This window comes from Primulina eburnea, chromosome 3, assembly GCF_022965805.1.
Source record: "Primulina eburnea isolate SZY01 chromosome 3, ASM2296580v1, whole genome shotgun sequence".
In the NCBI taxonomy this organism is placed as follows: Eukaryota; Viridiplantae; Streptophyta; class Magnoliopsida; order Lamiales; family Gesneriaceae; genus Primulina; species Primulina eburnea.
This window is the reverse complement of record NC_133103.1, coordinates 51606418-51618969: the sequence shown is the minus strand read 5'-3', so window position 1 is coordinate 51618969 and position 12552 is coordinate 51606418. Positions and strand designations below refer to the sequence as shown.

Here is a 12552-nt window from a genome sequence, read left to right as displayed (position 1 = left end):
CAAATCAAATCAACTGTTAGAACCTATCAAGTGATCCCTAGTCTCCTTCAATTATTCAGAGCCTAATGATTCATTGACAAGCTACCAATTCATGTACAAAACATCCTTTATTGAAATTTGTTTCTTATGAAAAGATTTCTTTTTTTATTGTTTTCACTTCAAAAGTGTCCAATGCAGAAAATCTAAAAAACGTATGTGAAGCTCTTAAAATTCCAAAGTTGAAAGATTCAGTCACACTACCAAGTGAAAACAACATTTAATTGTAAATGGATTTTCACGATAACACACGACTATCGCCGTTCATTGGAGAGATATGAGGAGTGACTTGTAGTCAAAGGTTTCACACAAACTCATGGTGTAGATCACTTTGAGTCCTTTGCACCAAATGTAAAACTTACCACGGTGTTTGTCTTTTTGCTAATGGCAGCTAACTTGGATTGGCCTCTTCAACAACTTCATGTAAAGAATGTATCTCTTAATGGCGATCAAGAAGAAAAAGTAAACTAATGCGTTCAAACTAGAAAAAACTCTATATAGGCTTATATAGTATCCAAGAGCTTCGTCTGAAAAATTCACTCGGTCTGTAGAGTAGCACGGATATCAGCCAGGACGGACTTATTGTACAAAATGGCAAAATTCCAGTGTTAATTTTATAAGTTGATGACATTATTTTTACATGAGATGTAGATGTAAAACTAAAAAGAACTTCGCAAATGTATTTAAAATTAAGGAATTGGGGGCATTGAGATACTTTATGGGAATGGAAATTGCAAAACAAGAAATTGTTGTTTCTCAGTGTAAATACATATTAGATCTATTGAAGAGTTCTGGGATGGTGGTCACGGAGCGAAGCTTTTGAGGACATTGGTGAGTGTCCTTACCCAGTTTTGCTAGCAAATTGGACTAGATCTATCACTAACAGAAGATCTACCTCGGGATATAACACCTTTGTTTGGGTAATTCAGTGACATGGTGGAATTAGGAGAGTGATGTCATTAGATGTCGTGCAAAGGCTGAATTCAATGTTACTGCCCAAAGAGTCTTTGAAGTTCTTTGGTTAAAAAGAGTCCTCGAAAAGTTCCAAAGAATAATAGAAAGCCTTTGAGATTATACTGTGCCAACAAAGCAGCAATAAGTATTGTCCATAACCCAATTCAACATGATAAGACAAAGCACAAAGATCTTCACTTTATAAAGGAGAAAAATGAAATTTGAACTATATGCTTGTCAGTCATGCCAACAACTCAACAAAGAACAGGTGTTTTGGCCAAAGAACTTACAAAGCCTACCTATAAACATTTGTGCATGATCAATGTCTATGCACCAACTTGAGGGGTGTTATCGTAAATTTTATATATAAAAAATTAGCAGAAGTCCAGAATCTGAGCGAGTAGAATAAATTAAGATATGCATAATTATTTGTAACCTATTTTAGTTACTGTTTTCTTCATACATATTTGTTCATCTCTCGTCCTAGAAACTTCAATAGATATCTTTTCTATAATGAAACTTAAATCACAGGAAAAATGACATCATATACATCAAACTTCAAAACAAAGAATGAATAACAGCAGTCATATAGACTCACGCTTAATGCTTGGGATGCCATGTCAATTATCTCAACAGAATCATCCATCAGATGCTTCTTTAGAAGCCTCATAAGGACTAGAAGAGCTTCTTCCGAGATGCCCGTATCTGCATGGATGTTAGTCTCTGCCATGCGAATAGCTATTCCAAACACAGGTACTGAATAATCACCAGGAAGATGGAATACAACACGATGAGGATCACCAATTCCAATCTATAATCATAACTGAAGCATAATAAAAGGTACTCGAAAGCATATTTCATGAATTTGAGAAATGTTCCTAAGAAGATCAAAAATGCAAAGCTACGGTTACCTTGGATATGAAACAGAAACCATTGCACTAAGATCATTTGTGTTATCTAAGCCGCACATGAAAAATTTCATTTTCCGAATGCCAATATGCGTCTTTGAAATCATTTTGATCTCCAAGAAATATCCCACTAGACCCATATTTTTATGGAATGCTTTCAAACTGCAAGAATAATTGATAAGATTTTTTAACTATCTCTAGATAGAAGTAGTTAATTTCTCTCCTAAACATCCTCTAATGAAGCAAAAGAACGACGCTACCACTTTAAAAATCTTAAACATGTAATTAAGGAAAAAAAAACCAACCGCACTCACTGTGACAAAGAAGTTGTGTCAATTATACTCTTCACTAAATTGTTTAAGCCAAAGAAATATTACATTTACAGAACAAAATAAAAGAGAAATAAGATGTTGTGTTTATACCATATTTCACCATATTGTTTCAGCAGTAGAAATAATATGAAACAAAAAAATGTGAACTGGGAGAGTAAAGGACATACCTGCAAAGAAGTAATCTTGGAGGGATATAGTGAGGTCTCTTTACAAACTGTAACGATTAAAAACACTCTTATAACAAAATAAGATATGAATGAAGAACACATGGTCCAGTGGCAATAAACATGAGGCAGGTAGCACTTGCTTACATTCAGTAAGTGAACCCTCGGTGAGTAGGTTTGACGTATTTTCTGGTGGAAGTCTCGTATTTCATTAAACATATCAAATTCAGGGAATGCCACTAGTTCCTGATTGAAGATATTGACCAACAATAATGAGCAATTGCAATTAAAAGCTGTGAAAGTGATTGTGGTAAAGAAATAGTTTACAGCATTAAAATTTTACGTGTATATTCTGAAATCCATCATTGCCATCAAGGATACATAGATCATACTTTTATGTATTCGACCATAGATGAATCAGCACCAATGGTAAGTTGTTGGAGAAGTAATACAGCTCGGGATGATGTAGTTACGGATAGCTTCTTATTAGATCCACAAGGGATGCAACACGTGACCAACTTTGACACTAAAAACTATCAAGTGAAACAAGTAAACAACTAAGTCAGCATAAATCATAAAACATTATCAGCATAAATATAAAACATTAAATGAACAAAAGAGATTAAAATATGTTGTTGCCTGAAGTTGTTCACCAAGCACTCTGATAGTCTCCCTTGATGGGTAATCTCTTGATATATTGAACAGCGTAGAAATTATACAACATTGATCAAGTAACCAGTCGCAACCAATGAATTGACCAATCAAATCGAGAAGGTAACTGTTCAGAAAAGTAACAGAAAATTAACACCAACCATTGCAAGATCACATGATATAAGAAGCCCCTTGAGAGTTCAACTAGTATCCAAATTAAAGTCAATTGGTACTCTGACTCTATTCTAAAGAAACTCCTCCAAGTATTTAAAAAAACTCTTTTACAAGTGAAGAATATCATACTCAAGACCACATAACACACTGAAAATTGCAATCAACAGAGCTAAGTTATAAACGACCATTAAGACTCCATTAATCTTAAAATTGTATTCAGAAAAATATGATAAAATGTTCTTTGTATCGACAAACATATCATGGTATATACGACTCAACATAAACAAAAAATTTCGATAAAAATGTTACATATTTATATGCCTCCCAAACAGCAAAATAATGGAGTAGAGTAATTCCTAATATTTATATCACCAAGTCATGGGTGTAAGATGTGTGAGCAATACTCACTTAAAAGTACTAGGAATTACAGCTCTATGGCCAAGCAAATTGACGAGCACCTCAATGCCCAGTCAAATGGTTGCATTTATGCCAATGATGAGCCGCATCAGCGATCTTGTAATGTAGATCAACAATAAACTACAAAATAAGGTATCATTTATTTTAAAAATATGCATTCAACAATAAATACACAACACAAAATTACCGGAAAGGATAATATAATAACGAAAAAACAGCTTGAAATATAAGTTTTGAAGAATCACCATAAATACTATGTCCGGTCCTTGTCAACAAGTTCGAAACTTTTAGAGTGCTCCTCACTGCAAGAATAAAGCAATCAATAATAGAACACTCAAACTTTTAGAAGAAACACGGAAAAAATTATAGACAACTAACAGAAGGTATTGAACCTATCCAAGAAGCCATCCACAATAGTTTGAATTACACATGCAATTTTATCTTTAGAAAAGAACGGAAGTGGACAGTCAGAGGAGCTGGAAGCTAGAGATAATGTATGGTTCACAATAGAAACCTGCATACAAAGTGAAGAACATAACAAATCAGTAAGCGTGTATAGCTCGCACAATGTTTTGCATTATCATATTTTCATTTTAAATAGAATTTGATGTATTAGAATAAGAAAATTAGCCGTCCGATATTTTGTATCGATAAATTTTCTTTTTAGATAGGCTTTGATGTCTGACAATCAAAATATTAATTGCATGAGTGATTCTATTGATTGTATAGTTTACTGTTACAGAATAGGTTATGTATATTATGTATAGGTTTCCCTAGTATATATGAAGATCATTCAACCATTTATCAATTCGTATTGGTATAGAGAGTAGAAACCGCAATTGTTCTTTCTTTTCGGCTGAATTAGAGTGATGTCTTTCTTAATCTTTCATCTAGTTCTTACATCATGTCTGGAAAAGCAAATGCGAACACTCTTGATGGCAAAAAGCAATTCATAGCAACTGTCATGAAATTTTGTTTCCAACAAATTTGATCTATTTGGATAATGCTAATTATCATATTTGGTCTCAAATTATAGAGATGCATATTGCAGGCAGAAGAAATTGGGATGCATCACAATGACGAAGGTTGCATCGCATAGAACGGCCCAAGCTATGAGGAATGGGAGGCTAAAGATGCTAAGGCCAAGTCATTGCTCATCAATTCCATGATAGAAGGCTGATGGCCTATTTGCGTAGTGTGGCGGCTAAAGAAGTTTGGAATAGAATCAAGAACTATCTGGATGTGTCAAATTCTTCTCGAGTCTAAAAGCCAATGACGCAAACATTCCAAAACACCAAAGAGATCGCCCTCCTGTGGAGTAACGTAGTGAGTTGGACTCAAAATTCTTGCAACTTGGTTACTGTAGGCTAAATGATATGAAATGTCCATAGGATATTGAGAAACTAAGGAAATGTATCGCTAAGTATCGGATCTATATATATTTTGTGGTCTTGATCACAATCTACATCGAGTTAGTGACGAGGGCTTTGGCTTCCTCTCCTTGCCAAATCTAGAGGAAGCTTATTCGCAGCCCAATCGAGAAGCACAAAGGTGTTAATATTAGATTAAATGATCATTCTAAAGCCTCTGCAATGGCTATCAATAAAAATAGTACAGGGCCAACACTCGTCATTGCACCAACTGCAATAGCCCTAAATACTCAATCGATATTTTTTGGGAGAAAGATGGCTATCCATATCAATACAAACCGAAACGAGCTGAAAAGGAAACAAGAAATAAACTCATATTTCTCTTATTGATTTATGTCTCGGGTTTCTTGTTATCTCCTCAAGAAGGTAATTTCGGTCTCCCGCTTATTTATTCAGGGAGACTAATCTTATAGCTAGCAGGCCCACCATACTTAACACTCTATTGTCCCCAACTCTTCATAGGGCTCGGCTCCTGTGTCCATCTCAAGAGGTGGAACATCATATTTACTCTTAGACTATCCATTTCATCCATCTTGCGTGCACCTTGTTTTTCTAATAGTCTTATTAGAGAGATTGCTAAACACCTTAAATGTTCAGAGTCATTTCCACTCACTCTGCTTGAAGACAATCCTACAAAGATTGAGATTGATAATAACAAACTCACTCTGCTTCTTAATGAGTTCATCCCTTTCATGTTCAGAGATATTAATGATAAGTAAAATAGAAGTTTCCAGCACTCTTGATCCCCTCCTCTCCCCCACCCAGCTTTCTTACTGCAATGCATTGCCATACAGACAGAAAAGATATGCACAAAGTGACTCTTAACTAAAGCTGCACAAGGCTGGCAAGCAACCTGGGAAAAAGAATAATAATAAAAACCATCATATATAGCCCAAGATATTCAATAGCAAAAATGTCATCTTATGATCCTGACATGGGTATTATCAATTCGCAAAGATCAATCCACATCGAGTGAACACGCCATACAACTACCCCATGCTAAAATTGTTTACTCGAGGTACTATCATTTTTAACATTAATTAGATCAAACAACTCACCACATTAAGAAAACATAGAAGACATCTAAACCAAAATAACTTGGACAAAGATTTAATACAAATCTAAAAATAATATTAATGTTCAAAAAGTTAAATGAAGCTACAACATTCTTAGAGGAAATGAATGCAAGGCTAGCTACCTTAGCAACCCATTTTAAGCTGTTAGCATCTTCCTGCAAGATCAAAGCCGGAAGCAGCCACAGACAACAATATTTTATGAAGTTCATAGGTTCCAAATTCGACGTAAAAATGTCTATTGCCTGCAAATCCAATCAGATTAACTGTTTTCTATTTACATGCTAAACACCTCGAATGCAAAATATGACATTACCTCAACAAGTGCAACTAAGCTTACACCACAAGCAACCCAATTAAAAAGAATTGACCCCATAAGCTCCTCCAAGAACTTCAAAAATGTTGAAAGCACAAAATAATTTGTAAAGTTGGTATCATGTAATTAAATTAATCAACCAGAAATGTATTTATCACCTTTGTCCTGTTTGTATAGCATGCTTCCTTAGATAAACTGTCAAGCACAGCACTGACTAGTTCTCTGAACAAAGATGGATATTTGGAAAATTAAGCCGAGGTCAAATGCAACATAAAGATGTGTCTACTTTACTTTTCCACTCTTACCTTTGGGAGGGATCGATAGCAGCAACAACAGATATAATAAAAACTGCCTGTATGCAAAATTCAAAATTCAAAACGCTAAAAGTAATTTATCGACAATTCATTGAATAAGTTTTGAAAAAAGCGGCATCAATCATCATTTTAAGTTGGTTCGCGGGAATAGTTTGAAAATTTTGAGTTGGCAATACAAGATGCATGAGAGTTATGACAATTCGTGGCAATAGTGTTCGCAAGAACTAAATAATTTTGGTACCTCTAACTCTATTTTCTAACTGTGCAGTTCAAGATGCATAAGAGTTATGAAAATTGTTTCCATAATCGGACGAGGTTGAGAACCAGCAGACAAAACTTCCTGGCTCGAACTATTTTCTCCCCAGAGGAACTAACCAATTTCCTCCCAAAATTTGAACTGCAGTGACATTTTCCAGAACGATGTTATTTTAGAAGCAAAAGGAAGAGTAATCATATCAGAAACCACATTGTATATTAGCAAATCCTAAATGAATTGATACACTAATTAAACCACACAAGGCTACTTTAGACTTGTACAAACTGGAGAAAAGCCTAAAACATTAGCCCACGGATAAAATAGAGTATGGAATGTCCAATCTTAAAATGTGCAACGGCATCAAGAAACTTATCAGTAGAGCAAGTATTAGAAAGTGTGGTTAGACAAACAAGATTATGAATGGACCTGACCTGATCTATGTCAATGGCCGTTTAGAATAACACTTAAGCTGCAATAAATTTGATAAATTATCATAGCTACTGGAAATATGTCTATCTCAAGCCAATTACCAAACATCTTGGAAGAGTTCAGAGTGACCATCCCATGTCTGGAAAGACGAGCTAGGCAAAGCCTAACTCGATAATCATGATCTCGGAGCATCATAAATAGCTTTTCCATCACTAACTGTATAAGAATGAATAAAAGAATGACAACATAAGTGAGGGACTAAAGATTAATTACTGAGAAAAAGAAAATCAAGATAAATAAACCAGCTTCACATTTTCTCAACTAAAAATCATGATGAGGATAAAGATTAATCACCTGAGCAAGTTGTGGTCTGAGCAATAAAAAATTGCATATGCAGTTAACAAGCTTCGCACCATCATACCAGTCGAAGAGACTATTATTAAAGACTTTAGTCACCAAATCTCCGAGAGAAGTCAAGCACTGAAAGTCAGTAGGCTAATTTAGAAAAAAGAAAACAATTTTTTCAGACATGTATTAGCATGAGAAAGCTTTAAATATGACTATTTCTCAAGTAATTCCGCACACTAAATTTCTTCACATGGTTTGTCCTCGTTGATCTGAAACCTAATTTCTGGCGACCTAACTTCTAGTTAACTATGCTTCAATTGTATCTTTTTTACTTCAACTTTTATTTTAACACTAGATAATTTGTACAAATTAAACATTAACTTACAATTGCATTCCTCAAGACTGTTCTGACAAAAGCTAAAAATGAGATGTATAAAGTCAGCAAAATCAAGTAAGAAACAAAAATATTGACACTAACAACTCAAACTCACATCCCACTTGCCATCAATAATTTACCACTAAAACATCCAAGCATGCTTAGAGACATATCACAACTATCACATCTCTTCGGACTCCCTTTTCGTAAAGGAAGATGCAACAGTACGAAACAGAAATAAATTACATGTGTGCATGATAGCTATAAAGCAAATGCTAAGAAAAACATGGAACTTAAAGTATGAGACTAAGATATATGTGGGCCGTTCTCTTTTTCCCTAAGATTGAACATGATTTCCCAAGTCGACAATGATAAAATTGGGAAAAAACTTGAAATGATTGACAGGAAATTCAATTTCTGATTCACTAAAGAAACGGAAGACCCAGTTGTCAAACTACCGTCAATACCAAACCTATCTACATCAATAGACCCACCGTTCATATCCAACTCCACATCCAAAATCAATTTTTTCTGCTATTTAGCGGCAAAGGATCATGAATGGAGTGGGCGTCTGATAAGTCGGGGAAGTCTGGCTTTGCTTGAGAATTCCTTCTGCACTCTGAACATCTTTCATACAGTTTTGCAAGGGCTTTCAGAAGCCTCTCAGAAGATTGAACAATCCGAAAATAAAATCCAGAACTTCCCATATTTTTCTCTTGGCAATTGCTAAGAAAAGGCGAGCTAGTGAAACTTTTAAAAGAAATCGCAGTCGAGTCAATGTTATTAATTATGGAGTTCCACTCCAAACATCCAGACAAACCATCATTGTAATATTTCTCCGCCATTGAATGGCATGATTTAGATATCCTAACAACGATTCACCCAGTTTAGAAAAGAAATGAGGAATTTCTCCGATCCCGAGTGAAAGAAAAAATGTGAAACACTGTGAGAATACAACAGAATATTGAAAACCATATCCATAAATATTTATAGTGGTTTGAGAAAAATGAAGGAAATAATAAAATATGCAAACTGCTTAAGATAAACGTGTAAATAAATTTATCACAAAAAAATTATATTTGACGAAACAAATGACTAAGATCAGATTGAAACAAAAAGCCTATAAATTGTTAGCTAAAGAAAAAAAATAATAGAATCAATAATCCCCAATCAAGTGATTGAGAAAATACGGACCTTCTAATCAAACCAGAACAAGAGTGTAATGGGCAACCATGCAGGCAATGAACAATGTCACACCGTCATGTGCAGGTTTGTCTCAAGCCCCTATTACTTGGAGGTTATTAAAGGTTTACAGACGAGCATACAACACAGTTCAAAAGCTTTTAAGTGAAGTCATGGGACATATAAAAGGACTACTGCCACAACGGAGAATGGGAAGGATCAATGAAAGTGAAGATTGACCTTGTTGATACGAGCAGAACATGAAATTAGCTAAGAGAGCGCATGTGTAGATAACTTCTGAGAGCAGCATTTTGTCAATTTCTACTTCCTTTATGCATTCAAGAACGTGATTTTCCATTTCATGAAGCAGCATCGTACATTTTGGCAGTAATTAGACAAATTCACCAACAAATTGATCATAACTGACAGTGAAAATCCATCAGTTATTAAAATTTCAAAAGTAGCACAAAATATAAGTATGTGACACCTTTGCAAGAATAATACCTTGGCCAATTCCTCCACAGGCTCAGTAGCATAGAGCAATGGCAGAAGTCCTGAAGCGTCATACAGAAGAGGGGTAGAACCAGTAGAAAGGGCATATGCAGCTGCCGGCAGCAGCACAACGAACTGCTCATTCAGTGTTGTGAATTCCTATGTAATTAGGATGTCAATCAAATATTCTAAATAATGTAAACATCCTGCACCACCTATACATGTATAAAAGAAAAGCAAAGAAATAAAGAGATACAAAAAAAGATGTAGTACTAGGGATTAGAAAATTGATGGACGGAATTGAATATGTCCATCATATATTCTCTCTCAATCTATATGTTGATGGGGCTCATATCTTTTGCAGATAGACTGGAATTTTCACAGAGAATCATTTGAAGATTGTAAAAAAATTCCTTGGTTATTAAAAGTTATGATCAATCTCATCAAATCACTTCAAAATGTCAAAGCCACTTTACCTAGTTTGGAATGTACCTTCAAGTTAAGTATAGCTAAAAAGGCTGGTAACACATTTTGCCGAAGATACAAAAAATCTTGCAGATCACCCTGTAGCAAGAAAACGAATACTTTTAAGATTCAATCTGGATCCTTCCAATAAATTGAAAACACCCTTTTAAAATGTAATCCATTCAAATTGAATTCAAAAGCTATAATAAAGAAAAGCTGTTAAGATGAAGGAAAATCTTTTTTGGATCCCTAGAATTTCATTCCAACTAACAAATTTACAGGCTTAGATACACGAGGAAGAATAACTAACACAGTCGTCCAGTATGACATATAGCAACGGGAAACAAGCACAAAATAACAAGCTTTGCATCTCAGGGAATGACGCAAATATCAAATACACTATTTTATTCGCAGTTTATGATAAAGGGATGGCAACCCTTTCCTTTCCACCTACTTTGTGAAATTATTAAAGCATCAATAAATTATTACCAAGTCTATAAACATGGCCATAAATATTAGAGTAAGAAATTCCAACTTCCAAAACTACAAATTTGGAACCTCAACAAGATGCCTACCTGTATGCTTCTCATGGTCATCATACTCTTGACTATATCAACAGTAGAGTGAGCACCATTTAGATATTTTCCAACCACCATAACAGCTTTGAAATAACAAAAGAAATCAAAAGAAAGATACAACGTGAACTTTAATAGCCATGTTTCAACACAGTTGAGTCATTCTGTTTTGAGTTGTTGATGAGAAAAGACCCTCATATATGTTTCTACACAGCAGAGTTGTTATGTTTCGGGTTGGATATAAGAGATGAAATTAAGAGAGAAATATCAAATACACACGTTTGAAAATAACTCTTGCAGTTATTATAGGAATACAAAAATGAGAAGTATAATAGGTTCTTACCAGCGAGGTTCTCCTGGAGAAGTAGCATGAGATGAAGCACAAAGCAGAATTGAAGTATATTTCCCAACATCATGACACTGGATAGAATCATCGGAAAAGAATTACGACAGCTAAAGGAAAATTATACTCTTGCATTCTGAACTCTGAATCAAAGATTAATGTTCATATTCTGAGAGAACATGCAGCAAGTTACTTTGACGTAATCACACACGGCACACCAATAAAATATGGTGGAAAACTAATCTCAAACACAAATCTTTTGTAGCGGATCCATACACAACAATTTCAAGCCAGTGAATTGAATAATGGTTGTGCAAGGGTTTTATTTTCACCAAAACTACACTTAACTAGAATTTTCCCCTTAAAACAAAAGTTTGCATGATAACACGAATATTTTATCACATTAAAAGCATTTTAAACTTGACCCCGGAAGAAAGGAAGTATTCAACTAAATTGCATTCGATCTACTTCTTTACAACCCCACAGTTTGCATTCTTATTTTAAAAAAGTCAGTGAGAAACACTTCTGAAGTTTTGAGGAGAAAAAATCATACTTTATTGCTACCGAAAGGTGTACATAAATACACAAAAGATACAGCTAAAGACCTAACAAAAAGGAAAAGAAATAACAAGATCCCCAAAAAATAGGAACACCAAAACAACCTAAGCTACAAGTAACAACCTATGCTACAAGATAAGATAAGATCGGCCTAAGATACAAGAAACGATACGACAGATAGGATATAAGCTAGTTTGACTAACAACACTCCCCCTCAAACTAGCCGATAAATGCTTGTAAGACCAAGTTTGATCAATAGCTCGGTATAGGAGGGGCGAAATAAAGCCTTTGTAAGAATGTCGGCAACTTGCTGTCGTGAGGGAACATAGGTCAATTTTATCACATTACTCTCAATCTTCTCACTGATGAAGTGCCTGTCAATCTCGACATGCTTTGTTCTATCATGATGAACCGGATTTTTGGCTATAGCAATGGCTGATTGGTTGTCACACAATAGATGAATGGGGCCGGATGTTGAGATTTTCATCTCCTTTAGGAGACGATCCAACCACATTCCTTCACATATCCCTTGAGCTAAAGCATAGTTATTTGGGGCGCAAGGCGCACTAAAGCGCAAAGGTGTCTTGGGGCCTGAGGCGCAAGGCGCAAGGCGAGGCGCACGCTTTATCGAAGTAAAGTGTATTTGACATAAATTTTAAAATTCAACATATATAAAATATTTTATACGATTTAAATTAAATACTTTGAAAAGATAAAAAAATAATATAAATAAAAAATCATTAGCACATAATGTAGGGC

General features: G+C 34.9%; 1 protein-coding gene across 1 annotated transcript in view; it reads right to left on the bottom strand.

The window, feature by feature from the left end:
* Positions 1-12552, bottom strand: part of LOC140827861 (serine/threonine-protein kinase ATM-like) — a 53722-nt gene that overhangs the window by 3703 nt on the left and 37467 nt on the right. Inside the window, exons 16-31 of the mRNA XM_073190727.1 lie at positions 11236-11312; positions 10893-10978; positions 10345-10416; positions 9865-10011; positions 6761-6807; positions 6614-6677; positions 6456-6530; positions 6265-6384; positions 4029-4150; positions 3882-3938; positions 3628-3756; positions 2738-2927; positions 2542-2640; positions 2398-2444; positions 1902-2060; positions 1589-1801 (exon numbers count right to left, since the gene is read on the bottom strand). Coding sequence (XP_073046828.1) covers positions 3890-3938; positions 4029-4150; positions 6265-6384; positions 6456-6530; positions 6614-6677; positions 6761-6807; positions 9865-10011; positions 10345-10416; positions 10893-10978; positions 11236-11312 — 859 coding nt within the window. The 3' untranslated portion in view covers positions 1589-1801; positions 1902-2060; positions 2398-2444; ... (2 more) ...; positions 3628-3756; positions 3882-3889. The remainder of the gene's footprint in view (positions 1-1588; positions 1802-1901; positions 2061-2397; positions 2445-2541; positions 2641-2737; positions 2928-3627; positions 3757-3881; positions 3939-4028; positions 4151-6264; positions 6385-6455; positions 6531-6613; positions 6678-6760; positions 6808-9864; positions 10012-10344; positions 10417-10892; positions 10979-11235; positions 11313-12552) is intronic.